This window comes from Gobio gobio (genome assembly GCF_949357685.1).
Source record: "Gobio gobio genome assembly, chromosome: 13".
NCBI classification, from domain to species: domain Eukaryota; kingdom Metazoa; phylum Chordata; class Actinopteri; order Cypriniformes; family Gobionidae; genus Gobio; species Gobio gobio.
Genome location: NC_137106.1, coordinates 19010811 through 19024133, shown reverse-complemented (window position 1 = coordinate 19024133; position 13323 = coordinate 19010811). Strand labels below are relative to the sequence as shown.

Genomic DNA, 13323 nt, shown 5'->3' with positions numbered 1-13323 from the left:
CACATAAACAAATCATGCTTCTCACTTTAGTGGAAACGAGGTTGAGTTGCATTTACTTGCTGGATTCATTTTCATAGTATTATTTAGTATAACAGTCCAAGGGACCGTTCACACAGAATGCATTTTGCATTCCACTGTACTGCTTTTCTGTTGTTTTCCTATGCAAACATGCGTAGGTTAGGCGGACTTGTTTGACCAATGTGCTTGCGTCTTTTTTTCACGCTGTACACAGCATTCTAAAAACGTGGTGCTTTAGTTTAAAAGTTAAAAGAAGTTCAACTTTTATGAAAACGCGTTTCTAGACCTTGCAGTTCTTTTTCCATTTTTAAATGCAAAACAGTTAATGGCCCTTCTGTGAAACTGGTTTAGTTTGTAATGTTGTGATTTAATAATGCAATTTTCAAAACCAAAAGGCAAAACGTGATTTAAAATGATTCCTTTATTACGCTATATAATCAAAATGGAGAAAGTAAATGCTTCTGTGCATAAAACAGAGCCACTTTTACCATTGAGCAGTGGCCTTGGCATTCATTTAAACAGGCCTTATCTTTCTGTTCTGCATAATCACAAACATGCTTCTTATTCATGCCTTAACACATTTTATACTCGGACAAATCAATGTCACACAATGAAACAAAAGTCGGAAACAAAAGTGACTCCAGTTAAAAGGTTCAATGTTGTGTAGTGAGGGTAGCTAATAAAACATTTTTGAATACAACAGATGATGCAACAGTCAAACATCGTTCGGATACGTAACATAGTCCAACATAGCGAATAAGGCCGCACATTATTAAATGCCCTTCAAAATAAACAGATGAAATAGAGATCACAAAAGGTGAACTTTCAGATCAATATTTAAAAATATAAATAATGGTTACATTGCACATGTACACCCACATCATGTTGTAAACACCACGGTTCCATAAAAAAATACAGTATTTGATATACTTGCATTACAGTGATTATTATTAATAAACAAGGGCCAAACAAAACATTGTTGAACTAATGCATGTTGGCACATCTACACAGCTCTGCTAATATAACAGTTTCATCCCTGTTATCTCTATTTATTCTAATGTTGGTGTAAACAAAGCCATTTTTCTTCTTACATTATCAGATACTATTACTGTGACAGATTCACAGAGAGTTCTTTTTATGCGTAATACACTTCAGAGTAGAGAAATCAACAATATATACATACATACAAGCAACTGTGTCAACATCAACTATTTTTTTTTAGCTTTCCAAAACCACCAGACATTTTGTAAACGATACTCTTATACACATTAATATAGTCTTGGCACTAGTGACCACAACATGTTCTAGCCTACTGTTCAAAAGTTTTCAATCAGTAATATTATTTAATGTTTTTTGAAAGAAGTGCTCATCACGGCTGCATTTATTTGATCAAATATACAGTAAAAAAACAGTAAATTGCTAAATATTATTAAAATGTAAAATAAATGTTTTATACATTTCTATATTTTAAAATGTAATTGATGAAAAAGCTGAATATTCAGTGTCACATGATCCTTCAGAAATCATTCTAGTGCTGAAGAAACATTTCTTATTATTATCATCAATATTGTATTTTCTCAATATTTTTGTGGAAACCATGACAATTTTTCCCAGGATTCTTTGATGAAAAGAAAGTTAAAAAGAACAGTGGTTGTTTGAAATGGAAATCTTTTGTAACTATGTAAACGTATTTACTTTCACCTTTGATCAATTGAATACATCCTTGATTAATTCATTTCTTTGAAACAACAACAAAACTATTTACTGACTCCAAACTTTTGAACAGTAGTGTAAGTTTGGTAAGTCCATTAATGGAAAAAACTATAGCCTATACACATAAGTACATAACTTAAAGGGATACTTCACCCAAAAATTTAAATTCTCTCATAATTTACTCACCCCCAAGCAGAGGCGGACAGTCCTCAAGTATTTTTACTTTCCAAGTATATGTACTTTATCAGTGTTCTTCTTTGGAAAACTTTTACTTCACAACCTTCCAAAACATAATGGCCCGGTTTCACAGACAGGGCTTAGACTAAGCCAGGATTAGGCCTTAGTTCAATTAGGACATTTAAGTAACTTTTATAAACGTGCCCAAGAAAAAAACATTGCTGGTGTGCATCTTGAGACAAAACAATGCCACTGACATATTTTAAGATTTGTCAGTGCAAGATTCTTTCAGTTAAAATAGCTCAAACATGCATTTTAGTCTAGGATTAGCTTAAGCATTGTCTGTGAAACCGGGGGAATATTGTACTTTTTATTGCACAATGTTTCATATCTAATATAATTGAATACTTAATTACATTAAAAATGTAGTATTGTATACTTTTACTCAAGTAAAAGTAATAAAAATTTTTACTATAGAAAGTACTATATTTTTAATGTAATTAAGTATTCAAGGTAAAAAAACAACAACTTTTATTTATGAAATGTAGTGCAGTAAAAAGTATGACATTATAAATTATGCTTTGGAATGTAATGAATTAAAAGTTTTCCAAAGAAAAACACTGATAAAATATATACTCGAAAAATGTACTGGAGTAGAAAGTAAAAATACTTAAGTACTGTCCGCCTCTGCCCTCAAGTCATCATAGGTGTAGATGACATTCTTCTTTCAGACGAATACAATCGGAGTTATATTGAAAAATGTCCTGGCTAATCCAAGCTTTGTAATGGCAGTGATTGGCAAATTTAAAAAAAAAGAGTTGAATACAGAAGGCGGTCCGCCGGAAGCTAGATATTTTACTTTATAACGTGTTAAAATATGAATATTTTTCTTACACTAACCTATCAATTCACTTCAGAAGGCCTTTATTAACCCCCGGAGCCATGTAGATTACTTTTGTAATGGATGGATACACTTGGGCTGCCATTCACTGCCATTATAATGCTTGGATTAGCCAGGACATTTTTTAATATAACTCCGCTTGTAGTCGTCTGAAAGAAGAATGTCATACACGCCTAGGATGGCTTGAGGTTGAGTAAATGTAATTGAGTATCATGTGTTAATTTTCCTTTTTGGGAGAACTATCCCTTTAAGTCAAATTATTAACAAATTGCATCTGCATGACATACAATGTTTCTTAAACAGGTTGATTTAAATGTATTGATGTTTGTACTGAAATGTGATTCTCTTCAAAAGACTAGTGAGTAGAATCTACTGTAGTCTCAAATCTGAGAAGACTTGGGATTTTTTAAACCCAGGCCAAGTTACAGTACATGTTTGGTGCTTTTCCTTCTCTTTGGAGTGAGCTAAGGTGAAACAAAGGAAAACTGGGAATCACCCAAGTAGGTCATGGTATCCTTGCAAGGTGCATTGGGATTAAACAACAGCATTAGAATGCCAAGTCTGACTCGCAAATCATGGGAGCAAAGCAGCACAACAGTCAGATTTCACAGGACAGACTGGGCAAATGAAGGGTCCACCAAAGTCATCCTCATGCTCTAAGGTGATGTGACGTGAATATAATCTGGGCTGAGGCCTTACAGATATGCTCCTGATAGCATTATGGTTGTTTCCCCATTACAACTTGACATGAACATGTATATTACATTATAAACAAGACGACTGTGCTGACCGTGTCATCAAACTCAGCTGTACCTAAGTCTTTGTTGGAGTCCAGAGGCTTCTCCGTGTGTTTTAAGCGTAATCTTCACTGAGAAGGGAACTCTGCAAATGCGAGGTAACTCTCCAACTCCAACTAATGGCAATGTGAAGCTGATCAACTTAAAACAAGGGAACATGGTTAATTTTGATAGCCTTAAAGAGTCTATTTGTTGATGAAAACACTGTTGTAGTGTTACAATGTTATTTGTACTTCAAATATTGTAATAGCATATTTAAACTGCCCTGGTTCACGTAAGGTTTTTAATGCACATTTAATAATCAAAATGATAAATAAATAAATATATAACATAAATTCAACAAACAAAACACCACAGCAAACAATTTAAACAAACAAACAAAAATTCCATTTAAAATAGATAATATTTCAATGGCACAATGTATATAATTTTATGGCATATCTCAGACACAATGAGGTGTGTGTTTGTAATGGAAACCATGTGAGATGTACTTGTGTGTGGGCACACGCTCCTACTTGATATTCTTGAGCAGGGACGTGCGAGCGTTAACCACTGCTTTAAAGGCATCCTCACTGCCAGGGGCCACACACTTGTCCGGGTGCAACAGTACAGCCAACTTCCTGTATGCCTTGTTGACTTCCTCCCTATGAACACAAAATGAGAAAAACCTATTAGTCTCAGTTCCTTCAAACAGGCCTTTAAAATGCTGATATAGCAAAACATTGTGGTATCACTAAAGAGGGATCACAGTGAAGAATCAGCTAATGAAGATAGGCTTGGCCTGTACATGGAATGTGATTGGTCAGGCATGAGGAATGACACACGCTCATGATTGGCTTCTCATGGTGTTAGGGAAATCTCAAAGAGGCTGATAAGTCTGGCAGGAGAGAATTTAGGGATGGTAATTGGATTGCAGGCATTCTCTAATGATCTGACCCACATGATTAAACCAACCAAGCTAACACAACCCGCAGTGTGAGTGCTGCATCAATCATACCGGAACGCTATAACTAAAACAGGAAATAACTGTATAAAACATTCCAGAAAACAGATTAGTAAGTACTAGCTTTGGCAGGCTTTCTTAAAAGTACTATATGCAACTCTTTTTTTTTCTTTAACTAATGAGTCAATATATCATTAATCCTTGTTCCAAAAGGTGTTTTTGTTGTTTAAGCCTAGTAGTGAATGTTTTATGAACAGAAGGATAATCATATTCATCCGCACAGTCAGCCGAGGCACAACCAAAACAATACTCTTCTGCAAAATGCAAGCAGTTTTGTTTTTTAACTGCTAGAGGGCCAACAGTTATAGGCCTGTTTACACCTGGTCACTTCATGTGTTTTTACTGATCAGATATCTTATCTGATTTATCAAAACGGTTCCATTTACACTTGGTCACATAAATGTGTGTCCGCAAAACGGATATACATAGTACATAGTTTATTACAAAACAGTTTTAGAAATCAACAAAACTTTAGAAATCAACATCAAACCACAGTGGCCTATATAAATACAGTAATAGTAACATATTTAAATTTCATTTAAAGCATAACATTTCATTTGTCATTTGTTTGAATAAATTGTTCATCCTTTTATTTATTTATTATTCTGAAATGATATGATACGTTACATGATGTCTGACATTTTATGCTCTTTAGATATCCACAACAATTGGACTGTTGCCATCTGTTGCCAAAAAAATACACAAGATTTATGAACAGTGTTTATCTTACAGCTGTCACCTAGACCTGTCACGATTATAAAAATAATCGTTTGATCGCGATTAATTGGTCTAATCGCGGTCATTACAGGTGATCGTTATTATTGCCCACTATTAGAAGACACAAGGGGGCCCTGTAGTTAGTAGCGGGAAGTTCGGATCATTTTACAGACTCGGATCTTTGAATCTCGTTCAGCAAAATGAAAAAAAAAAAAAAAATGGAGTCATTTCAGCATAACAGGAAGAACGAAAGACTCGGACCCGGCGGAACGTCGAAAGATGAACTAATAATTTCTCTTTCCGGTTCTGACAGCATTGTCTACTATAGGACTGACAGGAAGAACGAAAGACTCAACCCGAACTCGAGGGATGAACTAACATTTTCTGTTTCATGTACAGAACCTATGGGATTTTGCGCACACGCGCGGCCAACAAAATGAACGGATCACTCTCTGAGACAACTCGGTAGTCCCGAGTCATATTAAAGAATCATTCGTTCATGAACGACGTACCTGCAGCACTCTACTTCTACCGGTCTCCCTCTGAATTCATTACGCTGAGCATTACGTTCAAATTATATTGCCCTGTTGATTTCTCCATCCTGAGTTAGAGCAGCCCAGTTATTCAACAAAGATGGATTTAGTTTCAAAGCCGAAAACGACAACGCCAATCAACATGACATCATGGCTTTGCTTAACTTTCTAAAGCCAAATGGCGTGTTATCTGTACGCATTTTGAGCTATCCGCGTGTATGTCTACGCTGTGTGATTCCGCGTGTATGTGTACGCCGAAACAAACCATAATCTCCACGTGTATGTCTACGCTGTGTGATTCCGCTTGTATGTGTACGCCGAAACGAACCATCATCTCCACGTGTATGTCTACGCTGTGTGATTCCGCGTGTATGTGTACGCCGAAACAAACCATAATCTCCACGTGTATGTCTACGCTGTGTGATTCCGCTTGTATGTGTACGCCGAAACAAACCATAATCTCCACGTGTATGTCTACGCTGTGTGATTCCGCTTGTATGTGTACGCCGAAACAAACCATAATCTCCACGTGTATGTCTACGCTGTGTGATTCCGCTTGTATGTGTACGCCGAAACAAACCATCATCTCCGCGTCTATGTCTACGCCGTGTGATTCCGCGTGAATGTAAATGGATTTATAAACATACTAAATTATGTTTTTTTTTTGAAAATGTAAAAATGCAGAATGTTTCTTGTGATGGGTAGGTTTAGGGGCAGTGTGTGTGTGTGTGTGTGTGTGTGTGTGTGTGTGTGTGTGTGTGTGTGTGTGTGTGTGTGTGTGTGTGTGTGTGATGGGTAGGGGCAGTGTAGGGGGATAGATTGAAACGGCGTTGATAAACACGTTAAAAAGCGATTATGCGTCTTGATAGCACTCCAAAATGGCATAGCGAATTGACGTGTCATACATAGGTTTCCTTTAATTTCCAAGTTGGCGAGAAAGTAGCCTATATGTGCAACAAGTACTGCTTCTGAAAGAATCTTCAGTACAGCTGGCAACATTGTCACCCCAGTTAGATGCTGTCTTAAGCCAGAAAAAGTCAACATGCTAGTGTTTCTTTCCCGTAATCTACCAAGCCATTAAGGAGCATGATTGTTTTTATTTCAGAATTTGATTTTTATGGCCTGTTCTGTTATGGTCATAGTTTATATTTGTGATTCATTGTTTCTGTTATTTACAGAATTTTCAAAGTTGTAAAATATATTTATATTTTACTTTAGTTTGGAATGAGATATTTACAGTCCTTTATGTGTTATGGTAACTTTATGGTGATTGTTTCTATTATTTATACTTTCATATACATTTACATTGTTTCTTTAAATGTACACATTTCTGAAAGATACATATTTTTCATTGATTAAATTACTTTAATATTTAAAGGCTTTAAGTGTATTAATGTGTTATTGCAAGTGACAACTTACAAGGGATTCAATTAAATAATCACAACAATTTGTATGACAATTAATCGACAAAGCCCTAAAACAGGCAATTAATCGCCAAAGCCCTAAAACAGACAATTAATCGTCATAATCGCAATTATTTATTGGACAATTAATCGTCAGCCAAATTTCATAATCGTGACAGCCCTACTGTCACCTTACTGAACTTTAAACTGAAAACTGTAATATATAATTCTTGACATGCAAGAACCATGTATGTGCAAAAACATTATGAGCACCTTATGTCATTTCTATGCAATATGGCCTTCATTTGTAATATGCACTGAATTCTTTAACTGTATACGTTGGCAATTCCATCATTTAACAATGACAATAAAGCATCTATCTACATTGGCCACTATTTTTTTCAGTCGATCACAAGTTTGCACCATCAAATAAATTTATATTACACAAAATATCAGGGCCATAACCACCAAAGACATTGAGGGAGATAAATCCCCCCGAATAATTAGAAATGGCCAGATTGTCACCCCCAATATTTGATATTCTTGATGATGCTCTAATGTACTCCATTACACACCGCTCTGTTTGTTGCTAGGATGACAAAAGTAAAATGTTACATTTTTAGGTTGGTCTGCCTCAGCAGTCTAACAGCACTCGTCACTGTCAGAATGAGTGAGATGGCCAATCAAAGAAGTCGGGGCTTACTGTTAGTGCGCATTCCAACACGACACTTTAGTCATAGCAGTGAAAGAGTGCATCGTAAGATGTAAGTAGCTAAACATTTAATGTTTGACAACTGTTTTACGATAAAAATGTTCAGCGACCAACAGTAATATCAAGTGATGCAAACTACTTGATATTTGTTATGAAATGTCACCATTTTGAATTGAAAATAGGACATTATTTATGTAAATCATAACTGAATTTGACATGACAAGAAATTTTTTGTATTTTTACATATTAGGCAGACGAAAATAAGAGTGAATGTGTACATATTAAAAAAGAAAGTATATTACTTGCAAATAGTTTAGCCTACTACATAACTACAATAGAACTAGAACTTTTACCGTTCTTATTTATTTTATCCATTTCCTTAAATCCCTTTTAATCCTTAAATAATTGAATTCCTTTAAATAAACCAATACCACCCCATAAAGCATAAAAGGTTTCTTTAAAAAAATCTTACTGACTACAAACTTTTGAATCTGTATATTGGATTTCATTCAAAATGTTTTAATGACATGCTGTAGAGTGGAGGGAAGATATCAGAGCAATAGTCAATATCTAAAATAACCATTCATCCAGAGTATAAAATACAAAAGTACAACAGCACTAGTAGTGACATTTAGTATAAACTGATTTATACTTCGGAGTCTGACCTGCGGCATAGCCTCTACGTGTCGATTTTCCCTTATACTTCAGCGTTTTTGTCTGAGTCGATTTGCAATTACCCATGAAGAGGGGAGCATGATAACCCGAGGGAGCTTGCGGTCCATGTAGAATTGACATTTTTGGAGAGGTGCACGTCAACCTACGTATGTATGAAAATGGATTGCATTGTATCTCTGCATTGGTGGATCTCTTCTTACACATTTGTAAATCGTAGCAGAGCGTGGATTTTGACACATTTCTAGCGTCTACACTCACAAATCCACAAATAGGTAGACTCCACCCACCATCTACTTAAGCCAATATCGTTAGACCATTCGTATGCTACACACAGCCTACGATGTAGCTACGGCATACACTCGACGCAGAAGTATAAATTAGGCTTAAGACTTACCTTGTGGCCCCAGGTTTAACCCCCAGCATATCCCAGCTGTCTTTGCTGTTGCGGATGCGTCGGATAGTGTCGGCCTGCTCTTTGGTAAAACCTACGTTGACCTCTGGAGTAGGTCTCTTCCCTCCATTTTCACACATGTCAGTTATGGAGGAGAAAAAGGCCTTTTGAGGTGGACACACAGTAGGTAAACAACAGTCATTCTTTAAAAACACAACAGCAGGTTTGTGAACTGAAAAGAGTTGAATGGAGACACACACCTGAAACATTTCATTGATGCCCTCGCCGCTCTGGGCTGAGGTTTCAAAGTAATGAAATCCTCTGCTCTCGGCCCAAAGTCTCCCCTCACTCTCATCCACCACTCGCCTTTTCGTCAGGTCAACCTTTAAGGGTGAGCAACAGCACTTTATAACAGTCAATCTCAAATAAATCACAGATAATACACAGATATTTAAACACTTGTGGCACCTTGTTGGCACACACAACGAAGATGATGTTCTCCATGTTAGCCTGTGAGCCCATCTCCTGCTTCATCTCTGTGAGCCAGCTGTCCAGAGCATCAAAACTCTCCCTCAGACCAACATCATAGACCAGAATCACGCCCTGAGAGTCCTTATAAAATTCATTGCGAACCTGTAAAATACACAGCATCAGCTATATTAACCTGGGATCAAATTCTATGCACAAATAGATGACAAGTTAAAGTCACCATAAAATCTAAATATTACAGTATAAGTATTTATTATAAATGATTTATCCGTGCACTGCACACATAATTTTATTTTATTCATGCGTCCTCATAATCTTTAAACACAACAATCCAATAATTTTCCGACGGACAAAATCAAGTCCAGCCCTCACTTGGATATATCACAATATATGGAAGAAAAGACTTATTTCAACTTCTGTTTCATGATGACTTTAGATTTAACAAACACATGTTAAACATTGACAGCAGCTCTATACTACCACACTGTGGTTAGGTAGATGCATTCATATTTCAGAGCAGTAACACACACAAAAAAAGCAATTCTGAATTACATTCTACAATAATAATAAAAAAAAAATTCTACATTATTTTAATATTACTCTATAATGTGCTTACACATTCAAATATAACATAAAGCAAGCAATACCTCATAAAAGAAAGGATGTCCAGCCATATCAAAAATGTTTACTTTTATCTCCCTGTCTCGAACCTGAACCCTTGAGGTGAAGAAAAAAAACGATTTAATTTACAGTTCATCAGTTAATCACAGTAACTGTACTTTATTAATAGAATTAACTTTTCTTTTTTTTAAGTGCATCAACAAGTATGTGCCAGTGCACCAAAAAGTGACAAAACTCTTTAATATTTAACATTACTGCAAAAAGTAGATACAATAAACTAAAGAATGAATGAATAGCTACATAATAATACAATTATGTGATAACAGTTTGAACCAGTAGAATACAAAATAGGTGTGTTATGTGCCATGATTATGATACATTTAGGAAAGATTAAGTTCAATTCTAGCTTTGCAGCCTTTTGAACATTATATTTGAGAGATTATTTGTCAAACCCACATCACTTACTTGGTTACGCCATAATCTATTCCAATAGTGGCTAGATACTTGGGCACAAACCGCTTCTCACAGTACCGTTTAATAATGCAGCTCTGGAACAAAGAAAGAGAAATATTACATATGTTTTAGGTAACCTGCTACCCAGTATGCAGGATAACCTAAAAACAAAATCCTACTGAATGAAAAGCTCCTAATTTACATTTATTCCAAAACAGATTACAAGCAAAGGATGTTTACAGTATCAGAGTACACATTTATATAAAATACACTACAATACATATCTAAGGGGAATCCTTTTCAAAGGACCTTACTTCTTTAAAAGAAAATTAAGTATGTCTGTATGGTTCATAACAGTATATTCTTACCTTCCCCACCTCTGCATTTCCCAGACTAATGACCTTAACCCGTAACGACTTCTTGTTTTCTCGCCTTTTCTGAACATTTGTGTCCATATTGCACTTATTCCCAAACCACTTCCAAAGGAAGAGATGAAATATCCCAAGAATTCACGTATGACTGTTTGAGTCGGTCCGTCAACACAGTGATCAGCCTGCTTGCTAACGTTATGGCTAACAGAGAGCCAGTGTGTCATTGAATAATATGGATAACATTTGTCCATAAACCGTAAGTAATGTTACATTTCACACATGATTTGCCGCCGACAAAAACCGCAAATATTTTTGCAGGTAGAATTATTTCAAACTCGACATGCTAACGGGCTAGCTGCCCTAGCAACTGCTATTTGATCACACGATTGAAAACAACAGATTCAACAGAGCCTATACAATACATATGATACAAACCAAAACATGTGGAGTTAAAATACTATATTTAAATATAATTTAAATTATATATTTACTAAAGAGGTTAATGGAAATTATGATAAGTATAATATATACAATCAAACCATAAGGGCAAATTATAGCAAACGGCTGAAGGGTCTCTATGGCGACAGCAATCCTTTTACATAGTCATTTTGATTCGTCAAAGGGGAGTTACTTTGAATCGGATATGAATAGGAGTGAATCGGTCTGAGTAGTTCTCAACTTCGACTACTCAACGCGATCTGTGCAGCAAGTCGAACAAAGCGGTGCTGCGAATTCCAAGGTTAGTCCGTCACGAAGCTGAGGATTTTCAGTGAACCAAAAATTATTTGACAGATGGGGCGAAAAGTAGGAATAGCAGAAATGTTATAAATAAACTTACGAAGTGTGCTTACGTCTAGATCGTATGGTAGTTTGATCAACATGCATAGGAAACAGAGTTGTTTTTAATTAATATTTTATTAAAACGTTGAAAAAAATCATCCACGATATTAGTTTAAACTGATTTAAGTTCAATCTTGAGTGTTACACGCGTTAATAAACAGATGTATTAATACCACAAACGTAATGTCGCTACAAATGGCTTGAAATGTTTTATAGAGAATACTTTTGTCATCGATAATGTATGACGCAATTACGTAGAACCCATGAACCCGTTTTTAGAATCGGTTCTTTGAAATGAATTGTTCAGAAGAACCGGTTCACGGACCACTGAAGTCAATCAGATACAATGTTAAGTACTAAAGTTTGAAAAAATATTATATAAAAATGACATTTTGTTTAATGACCTAAAAACAAGATCTAAAAGGCAATAAGAGTCTCTGTAAAGAGCTCCTGAGCATTGGATAAAGAGAGTGCTACAGACCAATAGGCAGGGAGAGAGGGAGGTGGTGGCTTTAGTCAACAGTGGATGAAAGTTTACAGGTCTATAATAACTAGTAGTCTTGGACTTCCATGCGTTTATAAAAGGATTCAGATATACAGTAGATTTGATTATAAAAGTTTATATTATTCTCATTAGTTATTCGAGGATAGTAAAGAAGATGCCACTGCCAAGTTTCCCAAATTTTTCAGGTCTCCCTGATTTTCCAGGTCCAAGAAGACTGCTCCTGGACTGCATTACTCTTTTGGATCATCAGGTCGGAGGTGGTAAGCCCATTTTTAGGCTATATATAATGTGCTTTTGTTGTTTCTAAATATGGAATAACATGCCATATTTAATGTTATCATTTGTAGCACATGAGCACTTTGTTTACATTTGATGTTTTGCCAGATTTTTGGTATAGGAATACTCATGCAACATTTAGGATCTGCAAAAAACGGTGATATGCTGCAATAATTCAGCTTCATGTTTTCGTGAATAATTCACAGTTTTGTGTCTAAAATGGAAACCCGGGCGGTCAGATTAACACTGAGCCATTTCACATGCCATGGATCAGACGGCAAGACTTCTCCCGCCAGGCCAGAGTAGAAAACACTTAGTATCCTGATGTAGATTTAGGTTTGTTTTAAATAAGGACATATTTATTAAATGCATTTTTATTTATTAAATGCATTTTTGTTAAAAAAATAAAATAAAACTATAAAATATATAATTTCATAAGTGGATTTTTTTCTTCTGAAGTACATATTTGTCCCATTAAACCAGATATAATATGAAACACTTTTTTAATATTAAATACTCTTTTTTTTATAGCAGGCAAACAAGTCAAGAATGTTTTATTAATAGAAAACAGTGCAAAAAAAGGCAATAGAAAATAACAGGCAACATATAAATACTACAGGGAGTCGGCAATAGGAGGAGGGGTTCTAGATTGATGCATGGCTGCACCAATTGAATCCTTCCCCCTCTCATCCTATGTTTTCACCCTCTCCATCTCTCTAACGCCCTCC

At 35.6% G+C, this 13323-nt stretch overlaps 2 protein-coding genes across 3 annotated transcripts in view; one reads left to right on the top strand and one right to left on the bottom strand.

The window, feature by feature from the left end:
• Positions 1-426: 426 nt before the first annotated feature.
• Positions 427-11281, bottom strand: dnajc27 (DnaJ (Hsp40) homolog, subfamily C, member 27). Its single transcript, XM_079832660.1, has 8 exons — positions 10972-11281; positions 10616-10698; positions 10177-10246; positions 9509-9673; positions 9301-9423; positions 9044-9204; positions 4122-4250; positions 427-3747 (listed from the first exon to the last, which is right to left on the bottom strand). Exons 1-8 carry the CDS (start codon positions 11056-11058, stop codon positions 3744-3746), a joined length of 822 nt encoding a protein of 273 aa, XP_079688786.1. The 5' UTR covers positions 11059-11281; the 3' UTR covers positions 427-3743.
• A 1008-nt stretch (positions 11282-12289) lies between these two features.
• The window catches only part of efr3ba (EFR3 homolog Ba), a 28984-nt gene continuing 27950 nt past the window's right edge, over positions 12290-13323 (top strand). The window contains exon 1 of one of the 2 annotated variants that reach the window (XM_079832654.1): positions 12290-12576. In XM_079832654.1, coding sequence (XP_079688780.1) covers positions 12474-12576 — 103 coding nt within the window. In that variant the 5' untranslated portion in view covers positions 12290-12473. Of the gene's footprint in view, positions 12580-13323 lie in introns of both variants that reach the window. The other variant, XM_079832653.1, reaches the window with a different exon arrangement.